Here is a 26351-nt window from a genome sequence, read left to right on the forward strand (position 1 = left end):
CTGGCAACCTTGTTGTTTAGAGCTTGCGTTTTAACCAACTGAGCCATCCGGCCGTCCCTCAGAAGCTCAGCGGCAGCTCGTTGTCTTCAATTTAGTTGTGGAGGGTTCAGCTCACTGGCCCATGTGGGAATCAAACCGGCAACCCTGTTGTTCAGAGCTCACGCTCTAACCAACTGAGCCATCCAGCTGCCCCCATATAATTTTTTAAAAAGTTTTCTCCTCACTGAATGGTTTCTGTTTCCTCTAAGGGTTGCAGCTCTGGCCTCCACCCTTATTTATGTCTCTGCGGCACCACCTTCCATGTTTGTTTTGAAGTCAAATCCCAGGGTCCTCTACCTATCTCTTGCCATCAGGTATCTCCTATTCCTCCTATCCGGCAAAGAGCAGGTATTTTAGGGTATTGGCACTGGGTAAAGTGCATATTAAATGCAGAATCCTTTTCCTCTATTCAGCTCCCAGAAAGTTTATAACCAGATCTGCATTCTCCAGGCAGAAATTGGAGGGTTATCTCTAGTTGAATCTGATCAGCCTGAATAGAAAGATCCAAAAATAATGACATTGGAAATTCTCCAACTAAACAGCCCAACCAAATTACATTAAAGATAGTCAACATGCCCCTCCTTACACCTTCATCTGGAATATCATCTGAAATATAAATTGAAATGATTCATATTGAATTTATGGTGTTGAGGGAGGGATATCTTCAAGCTCCATCATTAAGAGCCCCAGTGAGCTGGAGGAGGTTTTACAGGCGCTGGGAAGGACCGCCCCCTTTCACCCGAGACCATCCGGGGCTGCGCCCAATTCCTGAGCGGCCGTCCCGGCCCCTGCCGGCAGGGGGCGCCACCGCGCAGGCCGGAGGCTGCGACGACAGGGCCTCTCTGGGAGAAGAGGAAGAAGCCAAAGAGACGGGGAAAGGAAGTTGCGGTGGCGCTCCGCCCTGCAGTCTGCGAGACTGAGTTGGTGTCTGGTCGCTGGCCGGAGCCGGGCTCCACACGCCACGATGGCTGCTCCTGGAGCCGAGGATTTACCCGGAGGCGCGATGCTCGGATCCGGCCAGATGGGCGAGGCGCCCGCAACCCCGGTGAGGCGGCCCTGATGGCCTGGGGAGGGGACACTGGTGGGCCAATGAGGTGGCACAGATCTCCCAGGGGGAATTGTTTCCGTGGCGGCCGGGTTGAGGACGTTGTTCTTGTGGCCCGAGGGAGATGGCTCTTGCAATCCTGGTGAGGTGGCACAGACCTCCCAGGGGAGGTAGTCCCAGAGAGGTTGCTGTGGCGATCCCGGTGAGATGACACTTGTCTCTGGGGAGGTGACCCTGGCGGCTAGGCAAGGTAACGCCAACGGTCCTGGGGAGGTGGCAGTGGTGGCCCTTTAAGAAACTGCATCAAACAGCCCTGGTCGCTCAGGAAGGGGCCCGGCTCCGGCCAGCGACCACGGGGGAAGGGGTCTGGGTCCTCGTGGTCCTCCAATGTATGTTCTCTTGCATGAGTTCGTTTGCTACTTAAGTCTTAATGTGTTTGTTACACCTCTTCTTCTAGTGCTGCTCTGAAAGTGATGATGAAAGGAAGAACTGCAAGGAGAAAAGTAAGCGACTCCAAACAACTTTAGCACTGTCTACCCAGCCAGCTCTCCAAACTCAGCCTTCCAGTGTCTGCATCCGAGAAGGGTCTTACCCTGTTATGTTTTAGATGAAGTATTTATTTTCCTGCATAGAATGCTTGCATAGTATTAAATACTGATGATCGTTATACACATTTCTTTTTTGTCTTTCTAAAATTGTAAAATATGGGATGATTTAGAGAAGAGCACTTCCTGACTCCTACCTCGTGCAGAGACTTGAGTGGTTTCACCGGAGTTCTGCCCATCAGACTAATTCAAAATAATTGGGGCCTGCCTGTTATTAATATTTTAATGAAGCATCAACTTTTTAAGCATCAGGAGTTTGGAGGGGCTAATGATCTAGAAGATATGCCTATCGCTTTAATTGGGTTCGAAGAAATCAAATGATCATTGTTTAGCTGTAATTGACCAGTGAATATGCACTTAAAAATTGATCTGGAAAGAACACAATGGATAACTTGGTTCCTGGATCTTGGACTGGACAAGGAAGAGAGAAAAGGTCAATACCTCCATTTCCTACCTTGGACAGGAGCATATGTCAGGGATGTGGACATTTGTCATTTTACTTTAATGAGCTAAGCGTGGCAGGCTTTTGGAAATCAAGGAATCTTCAGGGGTTTTTGAAGTGGAATTTATTGGGGGAGGAAGCAAAAAGCATGTAGCAGCTATTCCATCAGAGGGTTTTTGGTTCTTCTGACCAGGGCAAAAATAGTCTGGGAGTGAGTAGTGGTAAGAGAAAAAGGTGCCCATGTTACCGTGTTGGCTTTAAGAGCTAGGCTTGCCCTTAACATTGCCTACTGATGTAATCTGCATCAGAAAGAAAGCCTTTAGTATTCCATAGCACTTGACAATCATAGCTGCCACAACGCAGCTCCTTTTCCTCAGAGGATTTGAGAGTACCCCATCTCTTTGAGTTAAACCCTTCCCTTTTCCACCTTTGCCCCATTCATGTCTGGGAAGTTGGTGCCTATTGAGCTCTCATGTTTGTAAAATGATCGATGCAGACTATAGACTTTGCCCTTGACCCTCCTTTGGCTAGGGCCACTTCTTTGCAATTTATAGTAATGCTCGGTACAAAAAGTAGAGAATAGGAGAGACATAAAACCCTCCAAACCACTAGCGTGTTATTTTGAAGAACGTAATTTGACTAAGAATGTACTATGCTGCATTTAATTGGTTATATAAAAAGAGTATAATATTTTAAAAAGTGAAGATAGAATTTACTCCCTTAGCATTCACAAAATAGTCCCTTTGCACGTAGCCCTGCCTCTGTGTCTGCAGATGTACCACATAACTCAGTTGTTTTATTTAAGATAAAAAAAGAGAAGACATTGTAATTCCTGTACATGACCATAAATGGTTTTCTGTGTTAGTAAAGTCTGATGTGGACCAGCTAATTCTGCTCATATTTGAAGAAGAAAGTAAGAATATTGGATTGAGAGTCAGAAAACATGGATTTTAGTCCCATTTACAATCTTTAAGTGTAGTTTGGGAAGATACTACAATTCAGAGTTGGGTAGTTGAGGCATAGACTTAACGCTAGTTTTGCTTCTACCTATTAGTGGGCGACTGATTCTCATAGGAACAAGCTTTCAATTCTTATAAGTTGAATAAAACAAAGGAAAATTTGTTTTGGGGGTGTTGAGAGGAACATACCCAATACGAAACACGAACATACCCAATACGAAAACAGTATATATTTTGTTAATGTTTATATAAATAATTGAACAGTATCTGATAGTTACATTTTGCATTTAGGCACATCTTTATTCATATTTTCATTTTGTCAGAAGTGACAATTTTTTTGTAGTGAGGCTGATTATAACTTTTTGTCTTTCTCTCCTTCTGTCTTAAAACTTCATTTTTTGGTAAAGAGCCAGGTTCTATAAGGGCAGCTCCAAGGAAGAACAGAGGTGAAAGAAATGAAGTCCAACCAGCATTGCTCCCCAAGAGGCTCTGTATTGTTCCCCCAACTTTATCTCTCATGCACACACCTTTTTTGTTTTAAGAAATTGCTATTGTCCTTGTTACTAAGAATGTGCTAGTACCATTGAGTTTTTAATTTGTTCATAAACTCACCATCAATGGTTTGTTTACAGAGGACCAAATCCTCAGGCAAACCTGAAGTAGAGAAAGGCACTGTATGTTCAGGTTTATTCTAATGTTTGGTTTCTATGAAGTCCACTCTTACTTTACCTGGGGCCTTATTTTGTAGCGTTTGTTTTCATTTGGAAATTAATGGCAATGCCTCTAAATTTTTACATTATTTTAGTTTTTTTTTTTTTTTTAAGTCCCTAGGAACTACTCAAATCTAGGGAGATTAAACCCTGTAAATGGAATAATTCAAGTTGTGGAGTGAGTAGAATTGAGCATGTTTAATATTAGGTAACTTAATGACTGCACAGTGAAATGGAGTTACCATTATACCAAGTTTGACCAAAACTTCAGGTTTTCTAAACTTCTCCAGAAAGAAGGAAAGCATAAGTAACCAAAAGAGGAGAGCTGACACATGGAAACAGACACTTCAAAGGGAAATAGTTTATCTTAGCACACTGGGGTGGAGTGGAAGGAGAAAGCTATGGCAGCCAGCTGTGGGTCATGTCACTCCTACCTTCTTTTGCCAAGAAGCTGCTGTGGGCCAGCCTTCAGGTTTGTGGTGGTCGGGGCACGTTCAGAAAGCCAACATGGCATAGTCAGCAAAGGTATACCTGGAGAGACTCGGAAAAAGGAGCAGTGCTGTTGGTCCACAAATCTAGGACAGTGGAAAATAATTTAATTGCCTTTCAAGTGGATTATGTGTTTACTAGAAGTTTGTTTTCTTGAGTGTTTTGTTTAGATAAAAATGGAAAAATTATTATAAGGAGTGGACTCTGGGAAATATCACATACTAAATGGGATGAGACAAAACTATCCAAAGCTAGTAAATGTTGCCTCTGCCTCTGAAGAAATATTCTTCTCCAAGAAATGGCTTCAGGGTTCCAAATCACCTGTTTTGTCACATTTAATAAGTCCAATGTGAATTAATCCAAGTCTAGTTTATTTGCCATGGAAAGATTCTCACTTAAGACTGTACAATTTAGTGCATGCCTTAGCCATTTTGAATTTTTCCTAGTAATTTGTGTTTTCTCTCATTTCCTTAAAAAATTTTTTTTCTGTTTCTGACATGGACATCTTCATACAATGGCATTTGAAGCTTTTAACACTTTTTTGCTCTTATATAAGGAGGAGTTTTTACTCATTTCAAAATTTTTTCCTATAGTTGAAATTTTTTAATACTATTTTTTTTTCTTGACATCTTGAAGTCAGAGTCCTCCTTTGTTGTTATTTAGACCATACCATCTGGTTCCTTACAGATTTTGGAAATATATTACTAATTAAAACCATACCAATAAAATCAGATTTGTCCTTGTTTTCCCAGTAATAAAATAGATTCTTAACATATAAGGTCTCCTGGAAATGTTTAATATATATTTGTAACTGCACTGTCATGCTAACATCTGTTGAAACCTGTGGTTACTAGGACTTTAGGAGGTTTTCCTTCATTCTGAGGAATTTCCTCATCTCTTCAGCATTTTGTAATACTTGATTGATAGATTGCTTTGTGGTTATTCATTTGGTTACACACACACACACATACACACGTCATATACCACATACAGTGTTTTCTTTATTAACTTTTGAAGGTAGATGTATTGCCTTGTATATCTTTTGCATTTCATTTAACTCCATTGTACTTACTGGTGTTGATTAATTGTTATTCGTTCATTTTAGGTGACATAAATATTGCAGCTCTTGTTGAAAAAGAACAAGTCAATGAACGTACAGATAATGGTGATCTCTCTTCCTACGTGTCTGCATTTATAGAAAAGGAAGTTGGAAATGACCTTAAATCTTTAAAGAAACTTGATAAGCTCATAGAACAAATGACAGAAAGTAAAATGCAGTTAGAAGGACAGGTAAGTATTAAAACTCATTGAAATAATATCAGTAGTATACTCATTATAATTAATATAAACATAACCATTGTTATATAGGGAATTTTGAAGATATAGATTGTGACAAACCATCTAATCATTTTAAACTGTTTAATAGGTTTTAAGGACATATAATATACTAGGTATTTTGCAAAGTATGTGACAGTTCCTACTGATATGATTTATGTCTTGGAAACATAATGGTAGCTAATATTTTAAGTAGCATTTCATGACTTTTAAAGTGCTTTTACATGTAAATAAATTTCATGCTATACAAAAATGTTATAATAGGCATTCCAAATTTTTTATATATACACTCAAAAGGAGAAAAGGTGAAAATAAGTATAACATTATAATAATGGTTATTTCTGGGTGATGGGTTAAAAAGTGATTTCTGTATATCTTTCTGTATTTTCAAGTTTTTTGTTTTTACATGAACATATTGCTTAGCATAATTTAAAAATAAACCATGAATGTAATCTTAAAAAAATTATTAGGTTGGTGCAAAAGTAATTGCGGTTTTTGCAATTATTATTGTTTTTTATAAAGATTTTATTGGGGAAGGGGAACAGGATTTTATTGGGGAACAGTGTGTACTTCCAGGCCTTTTTTCCAAGTCAAGTTGTTGTCCTTTCAATCTTAGTTGTGGAGGGCGCAGCTCAGCTCCAGGTCCAGTTGCCAGTTTTCTAGTTGCTGGGGCACAGCCCACCATCCCTTGTGGGAGTCGAGGAATCGAACTGGCAACCTTGTGGTTGAGAGGATGCGTTCCAACTAACTGAGCCATCCAGGAGGCAGCTCAACTCAAGGTGCCATGTTCAATCTTAGTTGTAGGGGGCGGAACCCACCATCCCATGTGGGAATTGAACCAGCAACCTTGTGGTTGAGAGCCCACTGGCCCATGTGGGAATCGATCCGGCAACCGCCTGAGCCACCGGGCCGGCCCTATTATTATTATTTTTTAAAGATTTTTTTGGTGAAGGGGAACAGGAATTTATTGGGGAACAGTGTGTACTTTCCAGGACCGTTTATGGGGTAACAGTAGTGTGTTTTTCCCAGGACTCATCAGCTCCATCCAAGTTAAGTTGTTGTCCTTTCAGTCTTAGTTGTGGAGGACGCAGCTCAACTACAGGTCCAGTTGCCATTGTTAGTTGCAGGGGGCACAGCCCACCATCCCTTGTGGGAGTTGAACCGGCAACCTTGTGGTTGAGATCCTGCGCTCCAACCAACTGAGCCATCTGGGAGTTCAGCTCAAGGTGCCTTGTTCAGTCTTAGTTGCAGGGGGTGCAACCCACCATCCCTTGCGGGAGTCCAACTGGCAACCTTGTGGTTAAGAGCCCGCTCTCCAACCAACTGAGCCATCTGGCCACCTGGGAGCTTAGCGGCAGCTCATTGACTTCATTCTAGTTGTGGAGGGCGCAGCTCGCTGGCCCATGTGGGAGTTGAACCGGCAGCCCTGTTGCCCAGAGCTCATGCTCTAACCAACTGAGCCACCCGTCTGCCCGCAAGTATTTTTAACCTTCGAAACCGCAATTACTTTTGCACCAACCTAATAAGTGAGTCCCCTGTACTTGCAACAATGTGTCTGTCAAAGATAAGAGATTTGAATTGTGTGATACTAACTTGGTTAAATAAACTCTGTGTAGATATATTGGTTTGTGAGCCTCAGGTTGTCAGTCGTCATGTTTCCCCATTCCTAGCATCTCAGGCCTCTCCATCTTCCTGTCTTTCCACCACGTCTCCTGTTAGGCTCTAGGTTTAGCCCAGCTCTGTTCTCCTTTCCACTCCTTCTGACAAGGTGTGGGCTCCTATGCAAGAAATGCAGCTGAGTGGATGGATGCCAGCTCACATGTGTGATCTTCTGCCCCACCTGACAGTCCTTCCATGGGAACGTTGCCTTCTCTGCTATGGCCCCCAGCTCTTCTTCCAGATTCTCCCCAAGACACCTACCCAACCTGGCCAATCTGTCCTTTCCTTTTCTCAAACAGAAAAAACTGAGGCCATATAGCATGAATCTATTAAACAGTCTGTTCCACAAACTTATTTGCAGCCATTTCTATTTCTTAATTCAGCAGAGGATCAACGTAAGGCAGTCCTTACTCCCACCCCGATCCTACCTGCCACCTCAGTGAACTTACTTCACTCTTTTATAATTTCATCCTCTGCTCCTCAGCTAGTCCTGTCCCCTCAGCATATGGACATACACAGATCTTTTCCGTAGAACCTAAACAAACAAATGCTCCCTCATCTTTTAGTATGCTTTAGTCCCTTCCTTTTACTGTTAGGCTTCTTCAAAAAGTCATCTTACTTTATATATCTCCTCTTCCTAATTTGCCATTTGCTCTTTGACTCACTGGAATCAAACTTGTTTCCCTGATGACCGTGGAAGCTTTTGCTTAAGTGCCTAATTGAACCTTAACCTCAGCATATCCAAAATTGTTCTAATCCATCTCTTGAAATGCTTCCCTGTCTTGGAAAATGGCACCACCATCTACCTGTCACTCGGGCCTAAAATGTAGGAGCCTTTCTAGGTTGCTCATCATCACACTTACTCCTCCCCCATCACCAAGACATCCGAGTTTTGCTTTCTTAACATCTCCAGTTGTCACCCTGTTCTCACCGCGCTGGCACCACCTCAGTTCAAGTTCAGGGCTGTGTTCTCTCTTGCATTTACCCATCTTCTGTTTTCCTCATACTGCCATAGTAACTCTCTTTTTTATTTTTTACAGGAATCTTATTATATGTAAATAAAGCAAATATAAAAATATAGTTATAGTTAAAATCTTTTATGTATACGAGCATATATTACTTAAAATATACACAGCTTAACTTTTTACAATTAATGTGATACAGGACTTATTTTCCTATCTCTGTATATAGCTCTCTTTTTTTTTGAAGTTGAATTTTATTTTTTTACTTTTTTATTAGTTTCAGGTGTACAAAACAATGTAATAGTTAGACATTTATCATTTATATCCCTCACACAGTGATAGCTCCCCTCCCCCAATCTACTACCCCTCTGACATCGCACAGAGCCATTACATTTCTACTGTCTCCTGTCTCTATTCCTAATGCTGTACTCCACTTCTTGTAACTATCACTCTATTTTAATGGTTTTATGATATTCAAATAGGGCTGTACATAATTTATTTGACCATGCCCTTACTGGTAGACATTTTTGCTGTTTCCAGTTTTTATTATTAAACAAACATGAAAATAAACAATTGTTCATCACCTTACCTTTCTAAGTCATAAATCTAACTGAACTTTCCTTCTTATTAAAAACTAACTGGCTTCTCATTGCCTATTGGAAAAAGCCCACATTCTTCTAAGGTACAAGATGCTACCTGGGATCTGGTCTCTCCCTACCTGTTTGGCTCATCTCTTCTCCCTGCATTTGAGCTATATTCTGTGCTCTACTCAGCTCTTTGCTGCTCTTTGATCGTGACTGAGCTGTCCCTCTGCCTGGAATGCCCTTTCCTTCCAAAGTTCCGTAAAAAATTCCCACCCATCCTGCAAAAGTATGTGTATGAGCCATGCAAGCACAATTGCCTTGCATTTCCAAACCTTGTTACTCAAAGTGTGGAGCTTGTTAGAAGTACAGAATTCCAGTCCTCACTTCAGACCTACTGAGTCTGCATTATAACCAGACCTCCAGGTGATTCCTCTGCACGTTCAGGTTGGGAAGCACTGCCTTACTATACCATTGCACCTAGCACATCTCTTTATTGCTTTCATCCCACTGTTGAAATATCTGCTTACATCTCTCTTCCATACCACTGAGCTTACGGGCAGATGCTATGACTTGTTTATGTCTATCCCTGGTACAGTGCTTGGTACAGAGTAAGTACCTAATCAGCGGTGACTAAATTGAAATTCCTCTATACTTTATATTATACAGGTAATGCCTGATAATCTGTTTTTCCATATGCTATAAGAAAAATGCATTTAACAAATACCGTATCTAAAGGCATTACCTGCTAGATCATATTACCAAGTCAGTGGTTCTCAGCCTGGCCTTAAATCAATCACCTGGGGAACTTTTGCAAAATACAGATACCCAGACTTTTAGAATCAGAGCTTCATTTGTTTTTGAAGGAAAAGGATTAGTAGATAAAGCGTGTGTAAGCGTTCTCTGGCTGGACCCTCTGAAAGTACTGCGCTTCATGAAAGCAGATCCATAGATGCTTACAGGGGCCATGTGACAGGCCCCTCCCGACACATGTCTACTTGTAGCATTTCATGTTTAGGTTTGGCCGGTACAGGATGCAGAAATCAAACCTTTCTTTTAATTGACAGTTTTCAGTTCTATTAGAACAAATATGTATTTTGAAGGTAATGAACTAATAAAAAGGATTATGAAAATTTTATCTGATTGCTGCTGTTTTTTGTTGTTGGTATGGTCAGGTACTTACAATTTCATCAGAAATCCCTAAAAGAATTCAGAGTGCCTTAAAAAATGCAGAAGAATCCAAGCAATTCCTTAATCAGTTTCTGGAGCAAGAAACTCATCTCTTCAGTTCCATTAACAGCCATTTGCTGACTGCTCAGCCCTGGATGGAAGATCTCGGGGCCATGATTAACCAAATTGAAGAGCTTGAAAGGCACCTTGCTTACCTTAAATGGATTTCACAAATTGAAGAACTAAGGTAAAATGGGCCTCTTTGTTCTCAAAATTATTATTTTTCCTTTGAGGCTCTGGCTTAGAGAGTGCATGCGTGCCATTAAATAATTGACTTAATTGAAGATTATAATAATGTAATTTTACTAGTTGTTATGAAAATAGCATCATGATAATGATTCTTTTCCTTTATTGTGAATGAACATAAACTTTTCAGGGAGCTTAATTTGCATTTGAAAGAAAGTAATCTAAGTACAAATTTTAAGTCCTATGGTTGTATTGTGAACACCTGATAAAAACTATTTTTTATAATGCCAAATTAATGAACCTCTCAGTGTGGTAATATTCCTCTTTACTTTTACTTTTTAGAGATAGTCATTTAATGAAATGGATTGCTTTCTCTATAATTTGAAATTTTTTCAGTGGGAATCATCTAATAAGAGCTACACAGTGTTCTTAGATGAATAACAGAGTTCTGCTTCTTGTGGATAGGGGGAAAAGTACTTCCTGAATTGAATACATACTGCTGGTGGTTGATTGTAAGTGTCTAGTTTTGCCTTTTCAACGAGCTAAATTAACATTTCTGTTTAGACTGGTATGACAGAGTTCAGCCCCTCTGAACTACTATTCCATCCTTGCTTTGTTTTCACTACTCTTTCTGTCTGGAGACTTGAGGGAGAAAAGTCAACCAAGAGTCTTGATGTACCATTTACAATGTATCATAGTTAACATATTTTGTTATTTCTTTCAAAGAGTAATACTATATTACTTTGTCCTGCATATATTTCCTGAGATTTTCAAGAATTTTGCATATCAGTACAATATGAAAATCTTTGTTTTGCACACGAGTTTTACCTTTACAGAAAAAGCGATATACCTCAGATTGTAGTGTTACTAGCAATCCCGGAAATTGACTTCAGCTTTTTAGAGCATCTCCTGGTTGTTTAGATTAATTATTTGCAGTGAAGGAATTTTAAACCTTGCTTTATTTTACTTAATTTTCCCTTGCGCCTCTGAAAGAAAATACCAATCAGGGACAATATTCATAACCTTGTTATTACAATAACATAACGTTATCAAGTAAAAACCTCACTCTTATAGTAGCCAAAGTAATAGATTAATTCAAATAGGATCATGGTTATGGGTAGCCTTTTTCTGATTTTGGAATTGTTTAAAAGAAAATATGTCCATGGAGTTATATTAGGAATAGGAACCAAATTCATAATCAAGTCAAGCACAGTTAATTTCTCTTTTTAATAACGTGTTCTTCCCCGTAGGTCTTTTGTGATACATTTCTATTTCTTTTGGTCTGAGACTTTCCTTATCTAATTTCCTTCTAGTGACCTGTTTTTCATTCTGTAGCACTTTCTCTCTCTCTCTCTTTTAAAGTAGTTTCTTCTTCCTAGAACTAAATGAACTCTGTTTCTTGAACACTGCAGTCCAGCAGTATCGCTATGAACGAGCCCTATTACCCCGGCTTTTCCTGGCTCTGAATGTCATTCATGCTTCAGTGTTGTGTGGAGATATATTTCATTGTGTCCTAGAAAGCAGTACTCCTATATCCTGTGGTTACTTGCACATTTTAAATTCTTTTGAAACATTTCTTAAATATGGCAGTCTTCGTTTTAACGTAGTGCAACCCTCAGTGTGGATTTATGTCTTTGAAGTGGGAAATCAGTGAGAAGTTCGTAGGCAATGTTCCATCGTGCACAGGGAAGACCCTTCCACAGGAGCAGTCACTTGTGCATGTTGATCATCAGAATAAGCCCACAAAGAACGACCGGGGCCTTAATTGAAGAAATGGTGGGTTTGTTGACACCCACTGGGAAAAAAAGAGTGTTTTCCAATGTTGATAATAGCAATAAAAGAAAATCTGTTGGAAATCTGAATAAGTTATTAGAAAAGGAGAAGGAAGGAACATGAGAGAATAAATGTAGGGGATGTGCAAACGGGCTGACAGTAATACAAACACGAGCTTCGTATTCTTGTTGGGGCTTGAAGCAGTGACACTGGGAAACAAGCGGCTCGTGGAGAAAGGAAAGATAAAAACACTACCGGCAGGTAGTGTGTGGTGGAGTCTGGCAGAGTGGGCTGCACCTTCCTTCCTGTCCTAAGGAGGGCGCTGTGCCCACCCTAGGGACAGAGCGGAAGCGCAGCACAGCAAACCGGGACAGGGTCCTAGCACGTACGTATGGTCTTTTTCCAGCGCAGTGGCCAAGTGCCCGGGAGCATGTGCGCAGGCTGCCTGGGACACAGCACTTATTTCAGAGTTCCTGTAGGAAGTGACACCTGAACGGAGATTCGTTATTGAAAAGTCAGATTTTGTTCCTTATTCTTAGGTGACTTAAGATATGGAATATGTTGTTTTTATCAAATGAAACATTTCATTTTCAAATAAAATGTTTTGCTTTATAGAATAGCTCATGGGCTGAATTTGTCCTGAAGACATGTTGTATTTGGCTTGTTTTAAAGAATTTGAAGAATTGATTTGATTTTACACAAAAATCCTGATTTCTGGCTTTTCTAGAAAAATGTTAAGGTTTGGCTACATTGGGGTGGCCGGTTAGTTCAGTTGGTTAGACCGTGGTGGTCTTAACAAGGTTGCCGGTTTGATCCCCACATGGGCCACTGTGGGCTGGGTTTTCCTTAAAAAAAAACAACAACAACAAGATTTGGCTACATTGGACCCACTCTCCAGTGTGGCAATAGTTGGCTGGAGCCTTAGGATGCATTAGTTCCCCCCCACTTCACTGTTTTTATTTGCGTTACCTATCAGGCCTTTGTGGGCATTTGAGTTTGCTACCTTACTGCAGAACTTACCTTAAATTTTATCTGGAACTTCACTAGGTAACAGTAACTTGAAAAAACTGGACTTTGAGGTACCACCTCTTGAAGTTTCCTGTAGTCAAGTTCAGCTGGGCAAAATAGGTAAACATTGAAGACTACCATATTTGACTTTACCAGATGTTACTTACATTATTCCCTTGGATTAAGATACTAAAGACTTATGTAAAGAGGCAGACTTACGAGAACTGAGTGGTGCTTGAGGGAATGTGATGCAGGACAAGTCTGTTCTGTTGGGAGGAGTGAGAAGGGAAAGGTGTGAGGAGGGGTCCTGAACACGGACCGCTGTGCTCAGAAGGATGCTGAATTGGAGGACTCAGGCTCCTAGAGCTGTGGGTAGCAGGTAAAAGAGCCACTTCAGCATGGTGCTTCCTTCCTCCCTGGATGGCACTTTATATGAAAAAAGGAGGGAGAAGCACTTTTTCTGCATTTGAACTGTCTTTTAAAGTTCGCTTTGCCTTGTTTTGCAGTGATAAGATTCAGCAATATCTGATGACCAATAATGTCCCAGAGGCAGCCTCTACTCTGGTGTCCATGGCAGAACTTGACATCAGGCTTCAGGAATCATCTTGTACTCATCTTCTTAGTTTCACAAGAGCCACTGTTAAATTCTGGCATAAAATTCTCAAGGACAAGCTTACAAGGTAAGGAATTTACTCATATTTCATGGTAATGGCTTTCAGATGGATATTTGGTGATTATTGTATTTCACTGAAATATGGGTGTTACTTTTCTGTTACAGTGATTTTGAGGAAATTTTAGCACAGCTTCACTGGCCATTTCTCACAGCCCCCCAGGCTCAAACTGTTGGCTTAAGTCGACCAGCCGGTGCACCTGAGGTGTATGGTAACCTGGAGACACTGTTCTGTCAGCTTCTGAAACTGCAAACCTCGTATCTTTGTTGGAGTTAAGACTTACTAAAATTTTCTACAGTAGATTTGTGGTTAGAGAGTATAACTTGCTGAAAGTGGCCAAGAAGCCAAATGGGAATGCTGGGTTTGGACTTGATCTGTGTATGCCGGTGGAATGGTGAATTGCTCTCTTTCAAAGTGAACTGCATGTGTGTGGGAGGGCGTGGGTCAGCCTGAACTATGCGACTGACCCTGACCCAAGTATGACTCACATGTAGTCTCTTGGGACAATAGAAAAAATGGGCAATTGGGAGGAAACCTTAGTAACTCAGTTAATTTAATGAAATGATTACTCAAATGTGTTTCCTTACTACTACTCTTTATTTTAGGAAAGACTTACAGATTAATTCCAGTAACATTTTTCCACACTTTTTTACTGAAATCATGTAATGTAAAGGTAGATTACATATTATCTGTATTATAATTTTACTTAGAGTCTTATATATTTGTTGGGAAAATGTATTCTATGTATATATACACATACATACGTGTGAGTGTGTGTGTGTGTATGCTTTTGATTCTTTTTCCTTGACTTGACTATGTCAGAGATGAATTAATTACTGAGCCAAAACAACTTCCAGAAAAATACTCTCTTCCCGCATCCCCTTCTGTCATCCTGCCCGTCCAGATTATGCTGACTCCCCTTCAGAAGAGGTTCAGGTATCACTTCAGAGGGAACCGACAGACTAATGTTATAAGCAAGGTATGCTTTGCCAGCTCTTGTCCTTGGTTTTTATTAATAGCAAATGTTAAGTGTTTCTGTGCTTGTCCTGGTTTAAGTTAAAATCTGATTCTACTCACATTTCTGTTTTTTCTCTAAGAGATAAATTCCTGTTTTGTCACTGCCCTTTATGTATATATTTTGGGACTTATGTTGTAGGAATCAGCTCATGTATTATCATATTATCTGACCAGTTTCTCAAGTTTCCACCTGGGTTTGCTGTAGCATTTGCTGTGGCACTTTTTACAACTGAATCCACATGTGTTTTACCATGCAAATTGCTCCTTCAGGTTTATAAATATTTTAGAAAGAGAAGTGCCAGTCAAAAAGTAGGTGAGCATTAGCTTTTGAAAAAGGTTGCTGATGTTAAAATGATTTGTAGCTGTGCAAGAGAGTATGGGAATAAGTGATGGGAAAATGGCTTAAGGAAGTTATTACATCACCAACATTTTAGTTGAGGGACTACATCCATGTATATTGGGCATATTGGTGAGATTTTTTAATTTGATCTAAAAAAAATCATAGGCATTTGTTTTCAATGAAATTTGATTGAATTTGTTGAGAATTATAACCTTGTTTGTAGCTAGGGGGTGGGTACTACCTTGTTTATCCTTGAGTTTCGCTACATCTCATGCAGGGCAAGTAGCAGAGGGGTTCAGTGAGTGCTTTGTATTAAATGTTATTAAATACCAGATTACACCACTCATTGATTTTATAGGCTGTCTAGAATTTCTAAGGAATCGAGGGAAAGGCAGTTATGTTTGCATAGGAAGGAGTAGCGTGGCAGTGGATTTCTGGTACTTAAGTTCATCGTGTTCTTTTATACTTTATGGGCGTCCTCTTTTGCATAGGCTGTTGGTGGAAAGAAGAGTAGAACCAATTACTAAGCAGTAAGTGAGAAAAAGCAGTAAACCTAAACCTTGTGTAGAAGCAGTAATAGTTTGTGGTAAGACAATTGTGAGTTATATTGGCTGCTTTTTAAAGTGTGGTTCCAACAGACGTGGTACTCTGACATCAAGCCTAAACTACGCAGCTCCTGAGATTAGAGGTTGCCCCTTCCTTATTTTTGTATTTCTGGCATTTAGCACACAATAGGGATTTACTATTCAGTAAATGTTTTTGAATTGCTGTTAACAAAACTTGGAAGGTTTGTAGAATCATCTCTAGGGACAATTTAAAAAGCTACATACTTATATTTCCTTTTCTATAATTGTACCTGTTTTAAGGCATGCGTACTTTTTGTAATGTAGACCAGCCAAATTTTTTCCTTAATTTACCTTTTGAAAAGAAAAAGCCGAAAATGTTTAAAAATTATATTGGAATGTTACTTCAAAAAAATAATTTAAAGGTCATCAGTTCTTTGTGATACCATTTTACACATTTGAAAAGTGCTAGGTTTTAAATACACAAAGTGCTAGGTTTTAAATACACAGGGCATTGTAAATGTATGACTTAATTGACTTAAGCCACATTATTGGAATTTGTTGGAAGCACATTAGGAAACATTTGATTATTAAGCTTTGCCTAAGTTTAAAGTTCAGAATAGAAACTGTGCTCTTACATATAGGAATTTTCAAATAATTTTTGTAAGTGCTGTATGTATACAATGAAATAAAGCCATTTATTTAATTGTAACTTTCTAGTTGGAATGACTAAAGAATTTAAACTATTTTACCTCCTTCCTAGCCTGAATGGTACTTGGCTCAGGTGCTTATGTGGATTGGGAATCACACTGAGTTTCTGGATGAGAAGATTCAGCCCATGTTAGACAAAGTAGGCTCTTCGGTAAATGCAAGGGTAAGAGACTGATCCTAAGCCTGCCAGTTTTACAATTTGTGTCCATGAACAACTTGACATTCCCATTGCTGTATGCTTATGTATTTTAGCTTGAATTTTCTCGGGGCCTTGTGATGCTGGTTCTGGAGAAGTTAGCTGCTGATATTCCTTGTCTGCTCTATGATGACAATCTCTTCTGTCATTTGGTGGATGAGGTGCTGTTGTTTGAAAGGGAGCTACACAGTGTTCACAGCTATCCTGGCACTTTTGCTAATTGTATGCATATTCTGTCAGAGGAAACCTGCTTTCAGAGATGGTTGACTGTAGAGAGAAAATGTAAGTGCTCATGTGGCCATAGGGTGGGATTAATTTTTGGTGTTTTTCTCCTCTAGTTCTGGGTAGAAATTAGAGCCACCTAAATATTTCTTTGTCAGGGTTTACCAAGTTGCCTTCAGAGGTCATCTTATTTTCTTCTCATCAAACATTAGTTTTTTCTGGAATTGCACTCTACATGTTTCTAGAGAGTAATATTCAAGCCAGTAGAGTATATAGTTAACTGTCTTATAGATTTTATGTATGGTATTTCTGCTCTTGGAAGAATCATTTTGGATGTAGCTTGTCTAGTTAGTATAACTATTTTGAAGATTTTGGGGTATGGTTGGTGGGGAGAAGTATCTTGTTTAACCCTAAAATAAAGCATGTTAAATATAGTGCAACTAGTAGGAGGTAGTGGATTTATTTTTTTATAGGAAAGTCATCATTCCTAAAAAATTGTGAGTTGAAAAATTAGGAATGACTATAACTACTTAATTGACATAATCCTTTTTTTTTTGCATCAGTTGCTCTTCAAAAAATGGACTCAATGCTTTCATCAGAAGCTGCCTGGATATCCCAGTATAAGGATATCACTGATGTGGATGACATGAAAGTTCCAGACTGTGCAGAAACTTTTATGACACTACTATTAGTTATAACTGGTAAGTGGAAGTCTTTTAAGATACAACTTTGTTTTAAGGGTACTGATTCTTCGCATGGTACTTTTTAAAGTAGTTGAACAAAATTAATATTACATAGTGGTTATTATAAGATCTGCAAATTCAGTTTCTATTTTGGCAGAACTGTAGTGCAATATTCTAGGTTTCAGATTGTTTTTTCCCCCCTTTCTTCCACCTCCCCACCTCCCACTCCGGTTCAAGCTGTTGTTTCTCAGCCTAGTTGTGTAGGACACAGCTCCCTGGCCCATGCTGGTGTTATGAGCCTTGCGCTCCCCCCCTGCTGAGGCAGTTGGTCACCAGTCATCGGTCGGCTGCTCACAGCAGGTCATGGCAGCTCTCACCAGCCGCCGGCCACTCATGACAGGGGCAGCACACAGCAGTCCACGGCCACGCACCCTGTCTACTGACTGCACACGGTAACTTGTAGCAGCACACCACAGCCCACAGCAGCCCACCGCAGCCCAGCTCCAGGGAGAGCTATTGTTCACAATCTTAGCTGTAGAGGGCGCAGCTCACTGGCCCGTGTGGGAATCGAACTGGCAACCTCAGTGGCTTTAGCAGCACAGCACTCCAACCACCTGAGCCACCAGGCCAGCCTGTTTTCAGATTTTTAATAATTTAAGATCTTAAAATGAGGGGCAAAATTCTTGAATGGTTATATAAAAACAAATAAGAATATAATTTTATTACCTGAATTCATTCTTTTGCCATTTAGCTTGGGTCTTCAGTAAATGGTGATTGACCTAAATTTTAAATATCAAAATACATTACTTTGGTATATTAAAGATTGCAGAAGAGTAAAATAAAGCAACTTTAAGGATTGGAGGCACTCTTGTTATTGTGTAAGAATGTTCTGGCTGGAGGGTGGCCCAGCAGCCTCTAGCCTGGTTGGCCTGTAGCCATCCACATTGGTTCTCCAGGTGTCACTGAGCCCTCAGTGCCACTGTCCTCTAATATCTTGTCCATTTCTTGGGCCTGTATATGTAACCTAAAGAAGTGTCATTCCAGCCTAGTCAGTAAATAATTCCATATTTTTAACCGTAAGAGAAACATGAAAAATACTAAAACAAAATAAATTTAGAAAAACTCATGTCTTTTAAAAGTCTTATCAGGGAAATTTTCAAACATACATAAAAGTAGCATACTATAACGAACCATCAGATATCTGCTACTAAGATTCAAAACAATTACCACTTTTCTATTATATATTTTTTTCCTGAACTTTTTTTCCTGGAGGTATTTTAAAGAATATTTCAGACATCTTACCATTTCACCTGTAAATTATTTTTTTTTTAATTTTTTTTTTCTCCAAATTTATTTATTTATTTTTTAATTAGTTTCAGGTGCACAAGACAAAGCAAAACTTAGACGTTTATCATTTATATCCCTCACACTGTGTGAACCCCCCTCCCCCCATCCACTATGTAAATTATTAATATGTATGTCTTTTAACCTATCCTAGTTCCTCCCTCCTTTTTAAAAAATGTCATTTATTTGTTGAAGAAATAGAGGGATATTTACATAAAATTATCTCATACATGTTTTTAAAAAATTGAGGCATGGTTTATATACAGTGAAATGCCTAGATGTTACATATACAGTTCAGTGAGTTTTGACAAATACATATACTTGTGAAACCCACATCTTTAGAAAGTTTAGAGATAGATCCATACTTGAATGGTCAACTGATTCTTGACAAAGGCACCAAAGCGTGTCAATAGGGAAAAACCTCAAACTACATCATGGACAGTATCAAAAACCTTCATATGTTTTGTTAACTTTCTCCACAGACAGGTATAAAAATCTTCCCACAGCTTCCCGAAAGCTGCAGTTCCTGGAGTTACAGAAGGACTTAGTAGATGATTTTAGGATACGACTAACTCAGGTGATGAAGGAAGAGACTAGAGCTTCCCTTGGCTTTCGATACTGCGCAATTCTTAATGCCGTGAACTATATCTCAACAGTACTAGCAGACTGGGCTGACAATGTTGTAAGTTCATGTGCTTTTATGTTAAATAATAGATTAATAGTTTGAACAATTTTACCTTTGAAATATGGAATCTATAGCAAGTAAAAACACATGTTAGGCAGGAAAAAAATTAGGCCAAACTTAGGTGTGATTAAAGTACGTATTTTTCTCAGTCAAGTCTCAAATAATTAAATAATCCTGATATTTTAATCACTGGAAAAGAAAGCCAACATTTCATGAAATCATTGTTTATAGAATGCACCTTTTGTCTCTTTAGACTTTATACTTAGGAAATATTCATGTATGGTAATTACCATCTCAGAAAAAGGTAAGATTGAATAATGGTGTCAAAATCAATAAAATCCAGGAAAAATAAAATAATACTTGATACTCGTTGAATGGCTTCAAAATGTGACAAATTATGAAGTCACAAAAACAATTTTTTAACTTTTAATTTTGTTAAAAAATTATTTAATATTTTGTTTATTTTCATACATATACAAGAGCAAATAGAATAATAAAATGAATCCCCATGTGCCTATCACCCAGCTTCTTATACCAATTTTGTTTCATTTTAAACCTCTCCTCCACCCCCGTGCTTGATTATTTTAAGACAAATCTCAGATATCATCTTTCTTGGTAAATATTTCTACATATCTCTAAAAGATAAGAACTCTTTGGAAAAACATAACCACAATACTATTGTTACATCCAAAAAAAGTTAACTAATTTATAGTATTGGGAGGTGTATTTTAAATAAATCCAAAAATCAAAACCTTGGGTCTAGTTAACAAGTACTGTAAGGCCTTTTACCTCCAAGAATCTTACTTATCCTTCTAGTCTCCATGCAGATTCCATGTGTTGACAGATTCGGTCTGCCTAAATGTAATTATTAAGTAGTAATTTATTTATACTCTTTTTATTAATCCAAATAATATATTGGCTATAAAGGCTTTGGTAACCAGATTTTCCACTATGTACTTCCAGCCACAAGAAGAAATGTAATTAACCTTTATAATCATAACATACATAGATTAGTTCCTTTAGCTGTTTTAGATATTAAAACGATGTCAGAGGGCCTCTGGGACCTCCTTTTTGGACAGTGTGCCCATGGGTTAGGAATCACTGTTCTACATCTGTGTGGATACAAAAATCAGCTTGGGTTTTCACCAGCATGTCCCACGAAGTAGGATTCATGACAGAAGAGTTAACAGAGAATTAAGATGACCATAAAACAGTGAAATATGTATTAAATGGTGAAAAAACTATACTGAGGATAATGAATATGAAGATACATTATAAATGTAAAGTATTATATAATTGTATCATAAAATGAAAATAGACAGAAAGTAAGTGAAAACAACTATACTTAAACCATTGCATTGTAGGGAGACCGGAAGTAGAAGAGAGAAAGGAACAGAAACTTCATTTAAAGAAATAATGGCTGAGGGGCAGCCGGATGGCTCAGTTGGTTAGAGTGTGAGCTCTCAACAACAAAGTTGCTGGTTCAATTCCCACATGGGATGGTGGGCTGCGCCCCCTGCAACTAAAGATTGAAAACGGCAACTGGACTTGGAGCTAAGCTGTGCCCTCCACAACTAGACTGAAGGACAACGACTTGGAGCTGATGGACCCTGGAGAAGCACATTATTCCCCAATATTCCCCAATAAAATTTATTTAAAAAAAGAAAGAAAGAAGATATTAATAAAAAGAAATAATGGCTAAAAGCTTTCCTAATCTGGGAAAGGAAACGACATCCAGGTTCAGGAGGCACAGAGTTCCAAACAAGATGAACCCAAAGACACCCACATCAAGATATATTGCAATTAAAATGGCAAAAGTTAAAGAGACAATCATGAAGGACACGAGAAGAAAGAACAACGAATTACATACAAAGGGAATAAGGCTATCAGCTGATTTCTCAGCAGCAACTTTACAGACTAGAAGGGAGTACAAGCTAGAATAATTCATCCAGCAAGGTTATCATTCAGAATTGAAGGAGAGATAAAGAATTTCCTGGATAAGCAAAAACTAAAGGAGTTCATCACCATTAAACCAGCTTTACAAGAAATGTTAAAGGGTCTTCTTTAAGCAGAAAAGGAAAGGCCATAGCCAGAAATATGAAAGGATGAGACAGGAAAAATAAATCTCACAGGTAAAGCTGAAAATGTAATAAATACAATATATCAGACACTTTAAAAAGCTACTACAAAGGTCAAAAGAAAAACGTATCAGACTTAAACTATAATAAGTAGTTAGGACATAACACAAAAATATCTAAAACATGACATCAATAACAAAGTGTGGAGGGGAGAGTAAAAATTAGTCCTTATAGAATATACGAGGTATGATAAAAAAATACAGTGAATGTTTAAAAAACATTATAGTAAAAGTACATTGCTATTAATCCCCCTCAAAATACTCCCCCTCGCTTCAAATACACTTATCCCATTGTTCTTACCACTTTCTGAAGCAGTTCTGCAAGTCCTCTTTCATGGGTGTTTTTAGTTGCACTGTCGTGGCGGCCTCGATGTCCTGAATCATTTTGACTTTGGGGGAAGAGCCAGAAGGACACACTGTAATGTTTTTACTTGACAGAAATTGCCATATACCAGAAGCGATGTGTGACACGGAGCATTGTCATAATGGATGATGATTTACAACACTTTCTTTTTTTTTAAGGAGGGCACAGCTCACAGTGGCCCATGTAGGAATCGAACCAGCAACCCTGTTCAGAGCTCTTGCTCTAACCAGTGGAGCCAGCAGCTGCTCCTTTATGGCACATTTTAAAACGCACCTTCTCACAACCATAGCTCACACCCTACTGCCTGCACCGAACAAGTTGAAATTTGTCACATACTGTTACTAAGGATTGATGCACCACTTCCCGTATTGAAGATCCCGTTGGATAGCACTTGGCAGCAGCAGTCACTGTATTTCTTGATCACAACAGAAAAGCTCCATGTTACACATTGTTTCTGGTACAGCAATTTCTGTCCAATAAAAACATTACAGTGTGTCCTCATCTACCTTATTCACCATATCTGGCACTGTGAGACTTCTGGCTCTTCCCTAAAGTAAAAATGACCATGAAAGACAAATATTTTGAATCAATTCAGGACATTGAGGCAGCCACGACAGCGCAACTAAAGACACTCACAAAAGAGGACTTCCAGAACTGCTTCAGAAAGTGGCAAGAACAATGAGATAAGTGTGTGTGTTCAAAGCAAGGGGGAGTATTTTGAGGGGGGTTAATGGCAATGTGTCTTTAATAAATTTTTTTAAATTTAAACATTCACCATATTGTTTGATCACACCCCGTATTTGAACTTAAATGCCTATCAGCTTAAAATAGACTGCTACAGATATAGAATGATATGCATAAACCTTATGATAACCACAAACCAAAAGCCTACACAAGATATACTTGTACAGAGAATAAAGAGAAAGGAACCCAAACAAAACACTAAAAAACAGCAAACCACAGGGGAAGAGATCAAGAGGAAAAGAACAGAGGACAACTATAAAAACATCCAAAAACAATGAACAAAATGGCAAGAAGTACATACTTATCAATACTTACTTTAAGTGTAAATGGATTAAATACTCCAATAAAATGACAAGGTGGCTGAATGGATTAAAAAACATGACCCAGTTCAAATCAAAAGACAAACTAAAAGTGAAGGAATGGAAAAAGATATTCCATGTAAATAGAAATGAAAAGAAAACTGGGGTAGCAGCACTTATATCAGACAAAATAGACTTTAAAACAAAAAATGTTTAAAAAAAGGACATTACATAATTATGAAGGGGTCAGTACGAGGATATAACAATCGTAAATATCTACAAACCCAACACAGGAGTACCTAAGTATATAAAGCAGTTGTTAGTGCACATAAGAGAGAAATCTATAGTAATACAATAATAGTAGGGGATTGTAATACGCCACTCACACCAATGGATAGATCATCCAGACAGAAAGTTAATAAGAAAACAATGGCCTTACATGTCACATTAGACCAGATTGACTTCATTGGCATTTATAGAACAGTTCATCCAATAACTGCAGAGTACACACATTTTTTTTTCAAGTACACATGGAACATTCTCCAAAATAGATCACATATTAGTCCACAAAACAAACCTCAATAAATTCAAGATTGAAATCATATCAAGCATCTTTTCTGACCATAGTAGCATGAAACTAGAAATCAGCTACAGGAAGAAAACTGGAAAAAAACACAAATATGTGGAGACTAAATATGCTACTAAATAACCAATGGATTAAAGAGGAAATCAAAAAATGAAGTGGGGGAATAAATAAATCAAGCTTTTTATCTTTGGGGAACAAAAAAAGAACAATAAGGGAAAATGTTTCAAATTTTAGCCAAAAAATAAAAAAATAGAACTAAAATAATATCTGTGTTCAGGTTTTCAGCAAGATGAAAAAAAGCAACTATAATTTTAACTAAAGACTTGAAAGTACTACTTTTAAATTGAATTGGTAAGGTGAGGATTGCAAAATTACAGTTAAATAATTAGAAAGATTGATTAACTGAGGATTGGTGATAAGTTCACAATAAACTAAGGAAACAATTTTTGAGTGCTCAGATGAGTCACAATGATGGACAAGGTCAGTTAATTTGAAATTTCTATACATTGTTAAATCTTAATGCAAGCAAAAAAATACAAGCAGAAATGAAATACAAACACAGACATTTGAAAATATTTATTGGGTTAGGGGCAACATCTAGAAAAAAATTGTATCTTAATTTATGACAAAAAATTGTAGTATACTGCTAATACATTATATAATCTGTACAGAAGAAAAAATTATGATGTACTGCTAAAGTATAATATACAAGAAAGTGTATTCCTTTGCTGTAAAAGAAAAAGGTATATCTTAAATATAGGGTAATAAACAAAAATAAATAGGAAACAGCAATAAATATACTAATAACAGATAAAAACAATAAACATCTGATAAACAACCATAGTTTATTCTAATCTGAACTCTTTGGCTGTGAAAATAATTATTTAAAGCCCTTTATTTCTACAATAATGTTAGCTGAAATCCATGTGCATAATATTCTGCGCAAGGAAAATAAGACAAAATATTGGATAATTATTTCAAATAATTATTTCAAGATAATTACTTCAAATAATTTCAAGATAAATATTTCAAATAATTATTTCAAAATAATTATTTCAACATGAATACAATGTAGAGTGTAATGATCAATGCATTTATCTTTATAAAGTCATCTAATCAGAATACATTTACTCATTGTGTGCTTTTATGTCTCATGTTCCTAGTTTTAGTAAGTACTTTATTCACTCAGCCCCCACAGTGCTCCATTTTCTGCTAAGCTTTTTCAGTAGTATGAAACAAATTGTCTTTCTTGATTCTGTGCCAGATGATCTAATAAGAAACTCATTCAGGGAGAGATCTTCAATGAAATATTTGTGGAACATTGAACTACTTTACTCCCAGCCTTAGACAAAGATGAATTGGCCATCATCCCTATGCTTAGAAAATTACCTGATGCTGAAAATTTATTATCTGATGCTGAATTAACTGTCTTTCTGTCAACACAGAAATAACCAAATTTGAGTTGACTCTTCAAATCCTGAATGAATTCTGTGTCCTAGTATATGATTAGAGTACAAATTCTGTTTAATATCAGAAGTCCTTCAATCATCTTCATAGTCCTTCAGCCCATGAATGCTTTAAATAAAAATCATTAAATCTCGTATTACCTAGAAAAAGGAAAAGGAAAAGTAGACAAGAGTTCACGTTCCATTCATTCAGGTTTCTCCATTAGTAGCTGTCTGTCCATTGCCAGATTGTGCCAAGCCTGACATATCCAGCCATTGAGAATTAGGAATTTTTCAATTGTCGGTGACACAAACCAATATCACAGTCCTCAGTGAGGAGTTTGTAACTCCAAGGATTAGGCATAGCTGCTCTAAAGTTGTTTTCTGGCTTCATTCTCAGACATGTTCTGGTAAGTGTGGCCATAGGTGGCTCCAGGCCTGAGTGGCTCATCAGCAGTCTCACAAGGACAACGCCTGTTCCCTGAGAGTTTCGGCAGAAATACCAAGGTGGCCTCTCACATGTCCATCCCTGAACAATCACTAGGTGTAGCCATCCCTAGTCCCCTATTAGTGGACATTTAGGCTCTTTTAATCTTTTGCTAATATCCACAACATTTTTTCCTGTAGGGCAGAAAGAACAATACTAATTCTACCTAAAATACCTCTGTAAAAATGACATTTTAATTCTCTTAACTCTTACATCTGCTAGGTTTATTCCGACTTTCCATCTGTGTCTAGAAAAAATGAGTACTTAAGGAAGTATGGTAGCCACCAGGGAAATGCAAATCGAAACCACAATGACATACCACTTCATACAAACCAGGATGGCTATAATAAAAACGACATAACAGTTATCACAGATGTGGAGAATTTTGAATCCTCACGCATGGTTTATGGAAAAATAAGATGGTGCGGTTGCTGTGGAAAATAGTCTGGCAGTTCCTCAAATGGTTAAATATAGAATTACCATATGATCCAGCAATTCCACTCCTAGGTATATACCCTAAGAGAAGTGAAAATGTCCATACAAAAACTCGTAAACAAATGTTCACAATAGATAAAAAGTGGAAACAACCCATATAATGGAATACTGTTTGGCAACAAAAAATGAAGTGCAAATACATGTTACAACATGGATGAACCTTGAAAACATACTAAGTGAAAGAAGCTAGTCACAAAGAATGATTCCATTTATATGAAATGTCCAGAATAGGCAAACCTGTAGAGACAGAAATTAGTTTAGTGATTGCCTAGGGTTGGGGAGAGTGGGGAGGGGATGGGGGATGAGGGCTGAGTGTGGAGTTTTCTTTTGGGGGTAATG

The 26351-nt window shown here is 38.2% G+C and overlaps 1 protein-coding gene across 2 annotated transcripts in view; it reads left to right on the forward strand.

The window, feature by feature from the left end:
* Positions 1-911: 911 nt before the first annotated feature.
* The window catches only part of RINT1 (RAD50 interactor 1), a 29063-nt gene continuing 3623 nt past the window's right edge, over positions 912-26351 (forward strand). Inside the window, exons 1-11 of one of the 2 annotated variants that reach the window (XM_019745378.3) lie at positions 912-1084; positions 1542-1587; positions 5395-5579; positions 10002-10243; positions 13530-13703; positions 13802-13951; positions 14517-14673; positions 16378-16488; positions 16578-16803; positions 17307-17444; positions 19253-19452. In XM_019745378.3, coding sequence (XP_019600937.3) covers positions 1004-1084; positions 1542-1587; positions 5395-5579; positions 10002-10243; positions 13530-13703; positions 13802-13951; positions 14517-14673; positions 16378-16488; positions 16578-16803; positions 17307-17444; positions 19253-19452 — 1710 coding nt within the window. In that variant the 5' untranslated portion in view covers positions 912-1003. Of the gene's footprint in view, positions 1085-1541; positions 2123-5394; positions 5580-10001; positions 10244-13529; positions 13704-13801; positions 13952-14516; positions 14674-16377; positions 16489-16577; positions 16804-17306; positions 17445-19252; positions 19453-26351 lie in introns of both variants that reach the window. The other variant, XM_019745379.3, reaches the window with a different exon arrangement.

Source organism: Rhinolophus sinicus, chromosome 4 (genome assembly GCF_057876585.1).
Source record: "Rhinolophus sinicus isolate RSI-liver-muscle chromosome 4, RSI-T2T, whole genome shotgun sequence".
Taxonomy (NCBI): domain Eukaryota; kingdom Metazoa; phylum Chordata; class Mammalia; order Chiroptera; family Rhinolophidae; genus Rhinolophus; species Rhinolophus sinicus.